Below are 16,912 nucleotides of genomic sequence, written 5' to 3'. Positions count from 1 at the left end.
ACTTCATTAGTAATCAACACTAGCATCAGAAAGTACACATTTATTAGGTTATCTACCTGGAGTCTTGGTTTTGCAATATAAACAATTCTGCTTCTGTTGGGGTTTTTTAAATCAACCCTCACTTTTTCCAGGGCCTCCCTGGTGGCTCAGATGGTAAAGAGTCTCTCTATAGTGCGGGAGATCCAGGTTCGATCCCTGGGTTGGGAAGATCCCCTGGAGAAGGAAATGGCAACCCACTCCAGTATTCTTGCCTGCAAAATTCCATGGGCAGAGGAGCCTGACAGGCTACAGTCCATGCAGTCGCAAAGAGTTGGACACGACTGAGCCACTTCACTTTCTTTCTTTCACTTCTTGCAGAGCAGAATCACTAGATAAGTAAAACAGAAATTTGGGGAAACTTATTTCTGCCCAATTCAAGCCACTCTTTTGATAGTCTTCCTAACTTGGCTGTGACAGGACTACAAGCTCCCAAGTCTGTTATTTTACTCCTCCCATTTATTAAAATGTTAACATCATACTTCTAAGGATGCTTTTTGACTGTTTTCCTTTTAAATACATGATGCAAATCAGAGGGTGTTGGTGGATTTGGGTAGTGGTTCATTGTATCTCTGGTAAATTACTAACCAGATATGAGGACATTTTTTCCTATATGGCTCTATAGCTTCTTTACTGTTACTTTTAATAAAGATGACATGGGGATTCTTTGCAAAGTAGTCTTATCTTCACTTTAAATTGACGGGCTGCTCATCATTTCTGTGTGGATATCTCTGAAATCCAATAGTGATTTCTCAATGATTTTGATTGCTTTTATATTTTCTATTATGCCTTGAATAATGCTAGCAGGTACTGGTGATTCAACAAATACTTGCTAATTTTAAGTGAAAGGGAGTTGAACCAATGGCTTCCTTTGCCTGGAGTTGGTTATAACATATTGGGAAAAAATATTGTATTTAATCTCCATCTCTTCTTGTGTGTTTATGGACTGTTTTATAGCCAAGGAACAAAACTGTATCATTGGCCGCACTGTGATTTGGAGGCCTCCTCTGCTAGGCAGTTTACAGAATTAAAACTCATGCCAGCTGGATCACAGGGCTTTTCAACTGGCTCTCCCTCGAGGAAGGGGGAACAGGCAAAATGCCTCAGGTGCATTGAGCTCCAAATAAATGGTGTGAGTTCCCTGATGCAGGAATAGCAGCTCCTTCTTCCCCCACCCCAGTGGAAATCATGCCTTGTGGCTATAGCCAAAGAATGCATAAATATCATTAGAAATGTAGAGAAGGATTTTCCCTAGGAAAATATTGCAAACTTAAAAAACCCTATAGACGAAGGTACAGTTGAATAGATGCTTCTGAACAAGGCCTGCCTCTAGTTAGATTATTATATTAGGAAAGGGAAATAAAGGATTTACTCCTGCTCACATCTGGCACATCACTGATAGATTAAAGTACCAAACTTTGTGTTTTGGCACTCTCTCCTCTTCCAGTGACATTTTATCTCCTCCAGGACCTAATGAAAGAGAATCCTCTCATCTAGAAGCTGCCATGCAGAGCTCTGCATGGTTGAAGGGGGACGCTTACAGATGAATCATCCCAGGCCAACTAACACTCTGTTCATGTGAAGGCATTAGAGAGAGTTCACTAGGGGACTGCGAAGGAGGGAAGAGCACAAGGGGACTGCTTTTGCATCCCCACTGAGCCAGCAACAGTGGAAGGGGAGCATTAGTCTCTAGGGAAACACTTAGCCCTTCCTGGAATCCAGCCACATTGCTTTATCTTCTTCTCTGCTCCCACCCCTTATTAGAGCCCTAGAGTTGAGGGGTCCCTATGCTCTGCTCTCTATGACAGTGAACGCCTCTATGTGGGAGGATAGTTGTTCTAAATAACCTCCTTTTCTGCTGTGCGAGTGTGCCAACAAGTTTCTCGTTCATTTTGCTTTGTGGGTTCCGATTTGTTTCGTGAGATAGAATGTGGCCTGTTGGAGATGGATTTGGCTCCTAAAAGAACTGTGATCATCAGTTCCTTACTTGGGGGAAGTGAAGTTCATTTGTAGGCAGCAGCTTTCAAAAGTTTTGGGGATGGGTGGAGGCCAACTATATTTCACTTGAAGCAAAATTCACTTGTCTCTAGCATCTGACAAGACTCTTTGAGAAGCATGGAGAGGTGACTTCCAAACCAGGGAAGCATCCTTCTGAGAAATGCAAACCTGTTCATATCCTTGTTCAGTCGTGGGGCGTACAGTGCTGCCTCAGAATGGGATTCACTGTTAGGAGCAAGAGAGCAAGTGCCAGGGGAGAATTCTTTACCTGACGCAGTGTGGTAAGGCGCGGTGGGTGAACCTAGTACTAGGTAGAGTCCAGTTCCCCAAAGCTTTTCTTCCTTAAAAAAAAGACTTTTGAAATAAAATTTTAAAGGAAGTACCCAGCTATCAAGAGGGTAACATTTTCAACCTATAGCATGTTTGTTTTTAGCCTCTTTATGTGTTCCCATAAGATAGTATGGGAAAACCCGAACGAACTTCTTGGCCAAACTAACATTTCTGCTGGAGACCTCAAATTATGAATATAATGGCCTCTTCATCTAGGAGTAAAGGATCTTGGGAGAGAGGCTCAGTGAAAGTAGATGTGGATGATGCAAAGCCATTAGCCCAGAGCCTTCCGGGTTAAGAATTTTAAACACAGGTGTCATAATGACCCCAACTCACATTAGTGTGAACGCTCACTGTTGGTAAAGTGTGTTCCTCTATGATGTCACACTCAATCCTATGAATGACCCTTGGGGCACTGTATGAGAGCTGTTCTCATGCATGTGGGAACACGAGAGAGATTCTGTTTACCTAGAGATGTTTTCTTAGAATTTTTTAAGAACATAAAAAAATGATACAGAATTTTTTTTTATTATTTTATTTTATTTATTTTTTTAACTTTTTTTTTAATTTTTATTTATTTTTTTTTTATTTTTAGTTTTTTATTTTTTAAATTTTAAAATCTTTAATTCTTACATGCATTCCCAAACATGAACCCCCTCCCACCTCCCTCCCCATAACATCTCTCTGGGTCATCCCCATGCACCAGCCCCAAGCATGCTGCATCCTGCGTCAGACATAGACTGGCGATTCAATTCACATGATAGTATACATGTTAGAATGTCATTCTCCCAAATCATCCCACCCTCTCCCTCTCCCTCTGAGTCCAAAAGTCCGTTATACACATCTGTGTCTCTTTCCCTGTCTTGCATACAGGGTCGTCATTGCCATCTTCCTAAATTCCATATATATGTGTTAGTATACTGTATTGGTGTTTTTCTTTCTGGCTTACTTCACTCTGTATAATCGGCTCCAGTTTCATCCATCTCATCAGAACTGATTCAAATGAATTCTTTTTAACCGCTGAGTAATACTCCATTGTGTATACACATGAAAAGATGCTCAACATCACTCATTATTAGAGAAATGCAAATCAAAACCACAATGAGGTACCACTTCACACCAGTCAGAATGGCTACGATCCAAAAATCTGCAAGCAATAAATGCTGGAGAGGGTGTGGAGAAAAGGGAACCCTCCTACACTGTTGGTGGGAATGCAAACTAGTACAGCCACTATGGAGAACAGTGTGGAGATTCCTTAAAAAATTGCAAATAGAACTACCTTATGACCCAGCAATCCCACTTCTGGGCATACACACCGAGGAAACCAGAATTGAAAGAGACACATGTACCCCAATGTTCATCGCAGCACTGTTTATAATAGCCAGGACATGGAAACAACCTAGATGTCCATCAGCAGATGAATGGATAAGAAAGCTGTGGTACATATACAGAATTTTTTAAATGTTGTATCATCCACTGTCTAGAAATGAAAATGTAGAGCATCAGATGTTTGATACCTATTCAGAATTACATAGCCATTACCTGGCTCAAAGCCTTCCATTACCCATGAAAACAATCATCTGTGTTAATCATTTCAGTTTGATTAGGGGTAATAGGAGGACTAAGTCCAATAAAGGCACTGATGGAGCTCCCAGTATGATGATCAGATCTGCCTGAATAACTTGTAAAGAGCTATAATTTTATGGAAATATTGCAGCTAAGATTTAAAGTAGTTGGCATTAGTCGTCAGATGTAGCAACAGCTCTCCAAAAGGGCAGTCTGCTGAGTTCATTTTAAGCCAGCCCAAACTTGTCTCTTTAGAGATCAAGGAGGTGGACATCTGGTTTATTTATTACAAAGAAACTTCATTTCCTCCAGGTAAAGTGTGTGCTGGCTGAGGCATGTTGACCTGTTCCCCCATTCATCACACTGAAGGGTCCAAGGTGTGGCCAAGCTTGGGATTCCAAATGGCTAGCCCGCAAACTGACACTTCCTAGAATCTGAGGTGCTCACATTCCTGGGCTTTTCAGAGACCTCATTCCTTCTGCAACTAAAACCCACAAGGACACCAGGTGTTCCAGGGGAGGCCACCTAGGAAGCACTGGTGTTTTTTCCTTTCCACTTCCCACCTCTCTGCAGCCTTCTAGTTAAGCCTCCTTCCTATGGCTCATTAGCACAGTGTTTTGAGTGTTCATTGAGCTCTTTTGTTCACTGGGAGACACGTTGGAGAAGTTTTACTATGCCTGAAATGGGTTGTTTTGTTTTTCCTTTTTTTTGGCCTGTCTAGCCCAAGGTCCCTTTTAGCGATACAGCTGAGGAGTTCCTATTTGCAGGTCAAATTAAAGTGAACCATGCTGGCGCTGTCATGAAAGCAACGTGTGGGGGTCATTTGTTGTGAGGTCATTCTATGGCTGTTGGCAAGAATGTGGAAATCTAGTGTCCATGTTCTTTCTCAAGGTGAGCACCCACTGGAAGTAGGATGTATTACACCCTGCTGTTTGTTCTCATGAAAAGTGTGGCAACGTGAGACTGTAGGGCAGCGAAAGACTTAGGAAGATTCCTTCTAGAGCTGATGTGCATGTCAACTCATTCCTGATTCAGCCAGTATTTAAACAATTTTTGATGAACATGGTCTGCTTTTAATTGCTCAGCTTAATTTTATTTTTCTTTGTATGATTGCAGGTCCTACAGGTATGGATCTCTGGCAGCTGCTGTTGACCTTGGCAGTGGCAGGCTCCAGTGATGCTTTTTCTGGGAGTGAAGGTGAGTTCTGCTTTTCCATTCCCATTTGCAGTATTTTAAAACCACACTGAACTTTACTTGTGAAATCTAAGTTCTTTGGGTGAGGTAATTAAAAGAGGTAAGTTTTAAGTAGTGGTAAATAGAAAACCTGTGGTAGGTTTAAAATTGCAAACTAGGAGGACGTCTCTGGGGATGTTTTAGGAGGAACACAGTAGTCAGCTTTGACAGCTGCTGCTGCTTCATCAAAAATAAATGCTGCAAATCATGCTGAGGACATTTCTGGTGAAGGCATGCCAGGTCTCTTGGTCTCAGGCTCTGGGAGAAAGATTGAAATTGTACTGAAGGGTTATTCACCAACTGATCACTCAGCTCATCTGTGACTAGGGTTACCAAAGCCTGTTTCCAGAGCTCAGATTTAAGGCCTCTTAATCATATTCTCTGAGAGTGGAAATTTCAGATTTCAAATAAAGTTCACCTCTCACTCACTGGATGGTGACCATTTGGCTAAGTTAGAAGGAAGAAACAGCTGAAGTAGTTGAATGATGTGCTCAGATGTCGCTAATTTCCTTGGCCATCTCTGTAATTCTCCCTTCTTCTTTATACTCTCTTCCTATTGGAAAAGTTGTCATATATTCAAACTTAGGACTCAAACAGTAATAACTGGAATAGGCGAGAAATGAAAGGGAATGAAAAGGATTTTTCTATCCTGAAAGAAAACCGTGCTTATAACAAAGTGGGAGACTTTCTAAAATATCATCTTGAATACTTGATATTTTTTTCTTGCCTGAGCTTCAACAAAGGAAAGGATCATGTTTCTCCTATTCTGTGATTCTACAGTCACTTGTGGCTTTAAGAGCAGCCAGCTCCCCTACTTCCCAGGCAACTCATGTTGGAAAACACAGTTTAGCAACAGAAGTAGTGCCTTAAAATGTCCTCCCTGACCTTCGAGCCAAAAATAAATCCCTAGTAGTGAGCTGCAGAGGGCAACCAGAGTAACTAAGAAAACAAGAAGGGTAAAATGTTATTTTATCTCCTAAAACAATTTTAAAATATTTATAGAAAAGAAGTCACAATTGTTTGAAATATTTTGGGGTCTCTCTGGTGTTATAACGTCAACATTATGCAAGTCGAACATGGAGGGAATCACAGCCTCCATGTCAGCAGCTTTTCCCATGGCTGGTTTTAGACCCTGGTTCTGAGCCAAAGATTTACAGCTGAGATCCTGTGCCATTCCAAAGTCATGGTGGTTTAATCTCTACTTTCTTCATTAAGATGACTTTCACTCTACAAGGCTAGGCTTGAGGAATTTAAAAGACTTGTGAAATGAAAAGTATGGCAAAGGAACTCTAAAGAAAATGTATGCCTGGCTAAAAGACTAGAACTCAAATTACATTTTTGACCTAGAGAGTCTGCAAAGAGCATATATTTCAACTGCTTTGACATTTTAGTAAACCTTTAACTTCGTGGAGGAAACAAAACAATTAGTTGGTTTTATGTTTGCCTTTTTTTTTTTTTTTGCTTTTTGATAGTTTTTTGTTTGTGGGGAGCACAGAATAAGAAAATGCAATAGTTTATAGTAAATACAAATTGTATATTCAACAGTACTTACAGTTTAACAGTAGTTGCACATACCAAGTAATTTAGCAAAGGGAAAAAAGAGTTGTTACTCTTTTTTTCTTAGTAGGCTAACCAAAATTCCTCTGGAATATGTGGCTACTCCAGAATTCTTAGCTTAAAATGGCCTGAGGATTGTTAAGGACAGGGTATGTTGTTTATATAAGAAGATGCAGATGAGCATGTTTGAACATGAGCAAGTGTAAGTGTGTGTGTGTGTGTGTGTGTGTGTGTGTGTGAGTTTGTGATGCTTGCCAGTTCTGACCATTTATCTGATGGGTTCAGCCAGAGTGATCTCCTGACATGACATGAATTGAATCTCAGATGATCTTCATGGGCCACATGTTTGTTTTTTTTTTTCCTGCGAGATCCAGATTGTACCCAGATCACTTTATTTTCTTTCCCATTGTATAAGGCAGACTAAAAATGTAAGAGAGGACTTTTGGGGAAAAAAAGATGTTTCTGTAGTTTCACCAGTCATTCACTGAATCTAGTTTGGTCAGTGGAAGAGGTGGTGCTGCTGAGCAAGCGATCTGGGAAGCGTCACCTAGAGAAGAGCTGCCCAGAGGCTGGTAGAAGATGGCAGACTTGCATGCCCAGGGAAGGTTGGCACCTGAAGCCTTGAGCAGGGTTTTTCTTGCTTGGGCAGATGAGCAATGAAAAATACACTGGCCCTGAGAGAATTTTTTTATTAAGTCTAATTGGCCTATCGGAAATTTAATGAGAACTAAGCACTGAACAGTGCCACCATTGTATTAGCTCAGTGTATTAGTGTATTAGCTACAGCTGCTTTCTCTGTCTTTCATCCTTAATACATGATTGACTGGGGGTTTTGCAGGAACTAATGCCTGTGCCAGTGATGTGTTATGTAAGTGAATATTGACACACTCCGGTCAATAATGTTCGGGTAACAAAAGTTGTATTAATAGGTCTCTGATCCATTAGCTGTTAATATTAGTCTTTATATCTGATCTTCAAGGCAGTATACCTACTCTTAGGGAGAATTTCTTTTTTTTCCTGGATGTAGTTTATTTAACTTTTAAAATCAAAATATGGGTACAGCATAGTGACTTGGTATTTTCATAGATTATATTCCATTTAAAGTTATTGTAAAATTACAGCTGTAATTTCCGACTGTGCAGTGTATTCTTGTGGCTTATCTATTTTATATATAGTAGTTTATACCTCTTAATCCCATACTGCTGTGTTGCCCCTCTTCTCTCCACTCTCTCTACTGTTCACTACTAGTTCTCTCTGTGAGTCTGTTTCTATTTTGCTATATACATTTATTTGTTTTATTCTTTAGATTTCACAAATAAGTGATATGATAGAGTATTTGTCTTTCTCTAACTTTTTTCAACAAGCATAATACCCTCCATGGCCATCCACATTATTGCAAATGGTAGAATTCCATTATTTTTTATGGCTGAATAATAGTCCATTGTTTGTTAACACTTATATACATCTTGTTTTATCCACTTGTTGATAGATACTTGGGTTGCTTCCATGTCTTGGCTATTGTAAATAGTGCTGCTGTGAACATCAGGGTGCCTGTGTCTTTTCAAATAAGTGTTTCATTTTTTCCAGATGTATACCCAGGAATGGAGTTGATGGATCACATGGTCTTCTATTGTTAGTGTTTTGAAGATGTGCCATACTGTACCATAGTGGCTGCCCCAATTTACATTCCCACCAAGTATGTAAGAGGGTTCTCAGGGAGAATTTCTTATTCCAAAATCAGAAATGAGCAACAGTGCCCCATTTTCAGAGGGCTTCACAGGGTTGAACTGTCAACTGGTTGCCTTAAAACTGCGGCTCCTAATGATAATGATTTTAATGAGAAATATGCATAAAGATGTTATGGATACAAACATACTTCTGAGGAGCACCTGTTATATGTTGTTGTACCTCTACTCTTTCTTTTGGTCCCCAGCTGACCTCAGCAACCTCAGGTGAGAGCAGGCAAGCCCTGCCCTGAAGAAGTTCAGTCTAGCTGGGATGTGAAGAACCTGTAGGTATTAATGAGAGACTACAGCTTTAAGGTCTAGAGTGTGTGATGAATACAGATGACCAAGATGTTCTGGAAAACAATAAATCAAGGTGGCTGGAATAGTTTAATTCAACAAATTCAGTGTATGGAGCAGAGCTTCTCATTTTTAAAGATTGAACTCAGGGCTATGAGGAAAATAGTGATTCTTCCTTCAAGGAATTTATCATGACTTAAGAGATCAAGAATATCCACAGAGAATGACTGTATGAGGTGGTTATGTATGGAAACAGTGGCCTGAACTACTGTCTTTAAGAGGAGTGAAGAGAGGAGAGCCATGTCAAGCTGTGGTGAAGTAAAGGAGACTTCACAGAGGATGTTGGTGTTATTTCAGCAGAAATGAGAATACTGGGTTAAGATTGGAAAGGCTGAGAAGAGCAGGCGTGGCTGCAGAAGTAGCAGGTATAGTGATGGAGCAACAGAAAAGAAGTGCTCAGGTGGAGATATGCGACAGACGTGGAGAGCAAGTCATCTGGTCACTGGGTTTGCACTGCACGCAGGGCACTGTGGTAGGCAGTGAGTGGTTCTAGTTCACACACACAGCATCCAACATGTTTTTTCAGCACTTCCTTTGTGGAAGATGTATAATTAATTTGGTCAGAGTGTACACTATGTGAATGCTCTGTTTGTAATTATTCCCTTTCTATGTAAACTTAGGTTGATGAATTCAAGATAAATTATAGAAGGTCTAGAGATAGCAAAAGCTTCATGGAAAAGGCAAGGCTTATTGGGCCAGGAAGATGGGTAGTATTTGGAGAGGCTTATACCATATCTGGAGAAGGCAGTGGCACCCCACTCCAGTACTCTTGCCTGGAAAATCCCATGGATGGAGGAACCTGGTAGGCTGCAGTCCATGGGGTCACTAGGAGTCAGACACGACTGAGCAACTTCACTTTCACTTTTCACTTTCATGCATTGGAGAAGTAAATGGCAACCCACTCCAGTGTTCTTGCCTGGAATATCCCAGGGACGGGGGAGCCTGGTGGGCTGCCATCTGTGGGGTTGCACAGAGTCGGACACGACTGAAGTGACTTAGCAGCAGCAGCAGCAGCATACCATATCCAGCAAGTCATAGTTCTTAAATTCTGGCCAGGTGAAAGCGTTCATGGTGATGCATTTTGTGTGTGTGTGTGTGTGTCTGTGTGTGTGTGTGTCTGTGTGTAGAATTTATATATAGCATATATAGGGAATTCCCTGATGGTTCAGTGGTTAGGATTCAGCACTTTCACTTCTGGGGCCAATCCCTAGTTGGGGAACTAAAATCCCGTAAGTCGTGCAACTTGGCCAAAACATACATATATATGTGTACGAATATATACATACATATATACGTGTGTGTGTGTGTGTGTGTGTAGGTCATGGTTTGCAGACAAAGCACATCATTAGTATCTTATCACTCTAAATATCATTCCGTTAGATAACTTACACTAGTAGTGAGATGCCATGTCCCAAAGGAACCAAGATCCCTCAAATAATGTTTTCTATCTTTGAACATTTTTCATAAACTTATACAAACATACACAGCACTTTTGTGAAAGAAAAGACAGCTCTGATCTAATTGCTGACAATAGGAAATAATGACCCAATGGCAAGAACATTATTTAAAAAGAAAAATAAACCTTTCTCTTTCATGCCTGCATGCAGGCAAAGCCCCACAGAGCCCTGGGAGCTTCAGGTCATGCAGGATGTATTTCATCCATGTATTGGAGTCACGGCTGTAGTTGGTAAACAGTAAAAGGTGTACCTGTTAAAAGTGTTTTCAAGAAGGAGTAGTTCAAGGCTTTCCTTGAGTTCACCCTAGAAGTTAGCGAGAAGGCCTCAGAGCGTGAGATTCCTGCTGTCTTTACTTCAACAGACGAGAAGTCTTAGTCCCTACCAGTGCTGTGGGCATCAGCAGCCCTCTGTCACCTGGTCCTCTTGGTGTATCACAGATGCCTAAGCCGCTGGAGTTCAGGTCCTAGCAGGCCAGGTGATGGAGCTTCCAGTCTCGTCTACCTGGGTGATGCCAGTGGGAGATATGCAGAGACCTTTGTGGGTGATGAGGTCTTTCAGCAAGTTTTTATTGAATATAAATTTGAATTTACCTATCTGCCTTTAAGGAGCTCATGGGCTATAGAAGCCAGACAAGTAAACTTAATTTAACTGTGGTCCTCTGAGGTTATTAAAGGGATTTTTTAAATATATATGATTTTACTTGACTGTGCCAGGTATTAGTTGTGGCATTAGGGATTTTCAGTCTTCATTGTGGCATGCGGTATCTTTAAATGCTGCATGCAAACTCTTAGTTACAACACGTGGGATCTAGTTCCCTCACCGGGGATCGAACCCAGACCCCCTGTGTTGAGAACACGGAGTTTTAGCCACTCAACCACCAGGAAAGTCCCTGAAGAGTTTTAAGCAGGGTAACACTACTGTTAGATTGTCATTTTGGAAACAGTGACAGTGTTTGTAGTAGTAGATTGAAAGTTGCAATGGCTGTAGTAGATTAAAAGTGAATTGGAGAGAGATGAGTGTGGGGGAAGGTGGTTGCAATAGGTTAAGAGAGATGATGCAAAGGTGCCAGTGGTAGTCAAAAAGAACAAATAGATGGGTTACAGACAGATGCTGAGGAGCACTTGGAGTCCAGTTGTGTGTGGGTTTTTGACTCCAGGAACTGGCAGAGCTTTCTTACTCCATCCATTTCAAAGTTTCTGCATCCTGAGATCATGTTACCAGCATCAGCAGTGACTCACTTGTCACAGAGTGAAGCCCTGGAGTACAGCTCAGCCTATAAGCAGTGGAGTGGTACTTGCCCGGCACAGCTCTGTGTTGGGGGAAACACTGAGACTGATGACAACAGAGTGTCTAAGCAAGCTTTCTGTTGTACCATTAACCAGCACCCCTCCTGCCTGTGCCCAGCCCGGATCCCACAGCCGTCTACTCCCCCTCTGTGGTGTGTCTGTGGTATTGATTGGCCACTGAACCCTGAGGGTCCACAGCAGGAACAAAGGCCTGAGCTCCTGACTCCATGTTGTCTCTGCACATTCATGACTCAATCCCAAGACCTTGACATATCCCCAGATATTTGATCACCCCTAGAGTCTGCACTTATCTCATGAAATGCAATAAAATAAACTCAGGATGAGTCAAGGGCAGCACAGCGATGCACTGAGCAGAAGCTTGGAGGTCGATGAGGCTTCCACAGTAGCTACGTGACTCACCCCTGTGAAGCAGCTGGCCATGTGAGTGATGAGGTTTGTGCCCTAGCTGCTGCTGCTGCTAAGTCACTTCAGTTGTGTCCGACTCCGTAGATGGCAGCCCACCAGGCTCCCCCATCCCTGGGATTCTCCAGGCAAGAACGCTGGAGTGGCTTGCCATTTCCTTCTCCAATGCATGAAAGTGTAAGTGAAGTCAGTCATGTCTGACCCTCAGCGACCCCATGGACTGCAGCCCACCAGGCTCCTCCATCCATGGGATTTTCCAGGCAAGAGTACTGGAGTGGGGTGCCATTGCCTTCTCCATGTACCCTAGCTAGTTAGTGTTAAAAGGACTGGGACCACCCAAGAGTAGTCTAAACCTTGAACATTCAGGTCCCACACGCCAGTGTTGGACTATACGTCTAGTCTTCCTCTTTAGATGCCAACATTACAGGACAAGAGCTTCTATGTACAATGTTGACAAACCACTTTGGTTCAGTAGCCCACACTCAGACTCCTGTTATGTGGGGTCAGGAATGCAGTGGACAAAATGTGTTTGCTGATGATGCTGGCCACCAGCTCCCGTTCATCCACACACCTGGTTTCCTGCCTCGAGCAGAGGCTCACCTAAGTTTAAGTGTGCAGAAGTCCACACTGGCTTGGACTGGCCTGGCTAGCCTCTCTCTGGCTGATGTTACCTGTCATAGCTAGGGGCTCAGGTCTCTCCATCACCCAGGTTTCCCTAGGAAACCCTCTTAGGAAGATCCTGTGGGTGCTGGTTTTCTTCTCACCCTGATTTTAAGTTATTGTGTTACTTTCTCGGAGTTGGTTTAGTTCAAAGCCTTAACCTTAAACTCTGTGATAAAGAATTCTAGGCATTTCAGAGCCATTCACAAAGACATCTTTGGGGCCCACCCATGCTCCTTGGAACTGCCTGCTTATCCATAGTCATGTATGTCTATAACTTTGTCATTAGGCAGAGTCACCGGCAGCCGCAGACCAAGGACCACCCTCGGCTTTCCCAAGCAGCAGGCACTGTGGTCCCATTTTGGCTCTTCAAGAAATTCTCACATGCTGTCAACAGGGTCATCCCTCAAACCCAGAACACAGCTCCTTCCTAGTCTGTAGTTAGCAGCATCAAGGCGGCAATGACGTATGGCATAAACACTGTCTGAAATCCAAGGCAGCCAGTCATACAGAGAGGATTCCATGGGTGCCCCGTCTGGCCAGCACCATGCAGACCAGGAGGCCCCAGAGCCTGGAGTGCTTCTTCAAACCTCAGCTGGAAATCAGTTTTCTCTGGTCTGTATTCCTCAAATCTGTCCAAAAATGACTGCTATAATTTGTCAGATACATCTATCAGGAATCTGTTTCTATATATGAAACAACTCACCAGCCTTAGGCTTTAACCTTAATTAATTACAGCGTCGGTGTTGTATCTCCACAGGAAGGTTGCAGGTATTAGAGCATGGAGGAGTGTGTCCACACAGAGGGAATGTTTCATCATCTTGTTCATTGTTTTTAGAAACTTTACCAAGACACAGGACAGAGGGATGGACTTCTAGAAGGGCAGTCAGTGGCAGAGGATCAGGGGGTGGGAGAGATAACATTTGTTGCTTGTCTCTCTTCTAAATGTATCTTCCCCTGGTGGCTCAGATGGTAAAGAATCTGCCTGCAATGTGGGAGACCTGGGTTCAATCACTGGGTCAGGAAGATCCCCTGGAAAAGGGAATGGCAACCCACTCCAGTGTTCTTACCTGGAGAATTCCAGGAAGAGAGGAGCCTGGTGAGCTACAGTCCATGGGGTTGCAAAGAGTCAGACATGACTGAGTGACTAACACTTTCACTTTTCTCTTCTAAATGAAGTTGTCATGACATCTGTGTTTTAAGTTGTGTGTCACATTCTGGATTGAACTTGAAATATATGCAATTTGTTTTCAAAAGATTACAAAATGACCACTGCAAACTCTACAATAAATAGTTACAGGTTAAAACTTAGTAGACCTAAAGATTCATGAAGAGTGTTTTGTTCACTCCTGTTTCCCCATCCTGTAGCATTCTGAGACATGGAGTAGATCTTCATTTTCCTTTTTTTTTTTTTTTTTGATCTTCATTTTCTTTAAGGAAATCAGCTTCTAAATCCTGACCTGGGACTTCCCCGGTCATTGTCCACAGTTGTCACTAATGCTCTGTTATGCCCAGCCCTCACCAGGGCAGAGGCTGGATCTGGACCCCTTTTCAGTAGGAAGGGTCTGGAAATAGCTGTGCAGCTGTAGAAACTATTCTCCAGAAGGCCCCAAGCCTCCCTGTGCCTGACACAAAGCCCTGATTTGTGAGCAGAAGAATCATTTTCGTGTTCTGTACTTCAGATGCCTCTAGAGTCAGAAGTTTGCCCAACCCACCAATGCCTGGGCATCTGATGCCATGTCTAAGTCTTGCCAACCTTTTCGAAGGTGACTGAACTCTGTACCCCATATACCAATCACTTGCTAACATCCTTCATTGAACAGACCAGTCACCCAGCACCTACCCCTGAGCCACCTTTATCTGCGCCCCACCTCCCTGATTAAATCGCCTCAAATATTGACAGAGAGATGTCATGAGGGTTTCAGATTCCAGATCCAAGTTGTCTCTGACCCTTTGGACATTGAGCTTTTGATTATGAAAGACCCTGATGAGCGATCTCATGGAGAGCTGATCAGTTTTCCCTGCCTCATCCCTGACGTATCAGGTTTTTCTAGTTTTCCAGTGAGAGCCCATCTGAAAGTATGAAACTCTCAAAATTGTCAGTCATTTTGATAAAAACCCTAAGTCTTCATCCCTGAATAGGAAAACAAAATTTGTATTTTTTAATCTTTTAGTTGTTGTCCACTCGCTCAGTCATGTCTGACTCTTTGTGACCCCTTAGACTACAGCACACCAGGCTTCCCTGTCCTTCACCGTCTCCTGGAACTTGCTCAAACTCATGTCCATTGAGTCAGTGATGCCATCCAACCATCGTATCCTCTGTTGTCCCCTTCTCGTGCTTTCTGTCTTTCCCAGCCTTGGGGTCTTTTCCATTGAGTCGGCTCTTCACATCAGATGCATAGTATTGGAGCTTCAGCATCAGTCCTTCCAATGAATATTCAGAGTTGATTTCCTTTAGGATTCACTGGTTTGATCTCCTTGCAGTCCAAGGGACTCTCAGTCTTATCCAACACCACAGTTTGAAAGCATCAATTCTTTAGTGCTCAGCCTTCTTTATGGTCCAACTCTCACATCCATACATGACTACTGGATAAAACATAGCTTTGACTAGATAGACCTTTGTCAGCAGAGTAATAAAATCTTGCAAATTTGTGGAAGGATTTGAAATAATGTTCAGAATATTTGACTTGTGGACAGTCATGTGTTACCACGTATTGGGATGGCCAAAAAGTTGATTCAGGGTTTTCCATATGATCTTATAGGAAAACCCGAATGAGCTTCTTGCCCAACCCAATGTTAATAGATTCACATTAGTGGAAATTGAATTAGTGATGTTTACCTTGTCTTTGTTTGTTGTTGTTGAGTTGTGTCTGACTCTTTTGTGACTGCATAAACTATAGCCATTTCCCAGGCAAGAATCCTGGTGGCTTCCCCCAAACCGAGAGCTCATTTTCTAGGAAAGGACCTTTTGGCTGCCTAACATTCAGGACCTTCCTTTCTCCTCCACTGCCCAGCCAGTGGCCCAGCTGTTTCCTTGATTGAAGCAAGAAGTACCTGCCTTATATGGACGGCTGAGTCCCTTTGCTGTTCACCTGAAACTACCTCAACACTGTTAATTGGCTATACCCCAATCCAAAATGTTTTCAGTATTAAAATAAAAAATTAAAGAAGCTCCATGCTTTTTCTAACAATAACTAACAGTGAATGAATGTGTTGTGGAAAGAGGGCAGTCAGGAATTGGGGGAACCAGTCAAAGAGCCTTGCCCTGTGTCAGGGCACAGTTGGGCCAGACAAGATTCTGGGTTAAGAATGCAGTGAAGTGTTGAGGTGCTGTGCTGAGACAGCCCAGGCTGAGTTTACAAACGGGTCTGTGACTGTGCCTGACTTCCCATGTTAGCCGTGCCAGCACCATAGTCTTTGGATGTTTGCTCTGAATTTCATAGGCATGGTTGACTAGCTCTCTCTCCCTTTGTAGCTGTCACTAAACCTGACTTCCTGGAAAGCTCCTATCGAGGAATAGAAGTTAACTAGATTAACTCCTGTGCATTCCCTGGCCATATATACATGTCAAACGTGTGTTTATATAGCCATGATGGTTGTGAGAGGCGAAAATGTGGCTACTCCCTAGGGCGACCTGTCTTGTCTTGTCTCTGTGGATGAATACTGAAAGCCTATATTTTTAAGTCTTGAAATCTTACTTTAAGGACAAAATAGAACACTATTAAAGGCAAAAGAATATGTAGCACTTTCATTAACATGAAATGTATCTAAAGTGAAACTATTTCCTAACCATCAAATTTGGAGAGGGTGGTGATTTCTCCACCACCCTCCACCATGTTGGTTGAGAGTAGGCTGCTATAAACCCAAAGTCAGAAGCCTTTGACAGAGGGGAGAGTCGACAGATGCCTTAAAGCAGAAGGTAGAAGGAAAAGACTGAGATTCTAGGCTGATGCGAGGGGACTGCGTCGGTTGCTGAGCCCTCGGTTGGCATTCAGTAAATACCATGTAGATTGATGACTGATTTCTGCATTAGCTGCTAGGAGCCCAGTTTGATCTACATTTGCTTTGTTTATACACGATGTCCCTCCCGTTCTGTGATATTGCCGTTGGCTATCACAGGAGACAGCAGCAATCACCAGAGGCCTAGACCCTCAGAGGGGAAAGGGGGCTTGTGGAAGAACTCCCTTGGGGAAGGGAGAAAGGCTGGTCAGATGGCCTTGGCCAGTACTTGGAGAACGTACAGAGATGCTTAGGGAGTAGGACCAGTAGGCAAGTCTCTGCA

General features: G+C 42.7%; 1 protein-coding gene across 10 annotated transcripts in view; it reads left to right on the top strand.

Moving 5' to 3' along the window:
• The window catches only part of GHR (growth hormone receptor), a 298,291-nt gene that overhangs the window by 129,375 nt on the left and 152,004 nt on the right, over positions 1-16,912 (top strand). For 9 of the 10 annotated variants that reach the window (XM_042233625.2, XM_027979937.3, XM_060400209.1 and 6 more), the window contains 1 exon segment: positions 5,047-5,127. In XM_042233625.2, coding sequence (XP_042089559.1) covers positions 5,058-5,127 — 70 coding nt within the window. In that variant the 5' untranslated portion in view covers positions 5,047-5,057. 10 annotated transcript variants of the gene reach the window in all.

Source organism: Ovis aries, chromosome 16, assembly GCF_016772045.2.
Source record: "Ovis aries strain OAR_USU_Benz2616 breed Rambouillet chromosome 16, ARS-UI_Ramb_v3.0, whole genome shotgun sequence".
Classification (NCBI taxonomy): Eukaryota; Metazoa; Chordata; class Mammalia; order Artiodactyla; family Bovidae; genus Ovis; species Ovis aries.
Note: the sequence above shows the minus strand (reverse complement) of the source record. Positions and strands in the feature narration are given on the sequence as shown.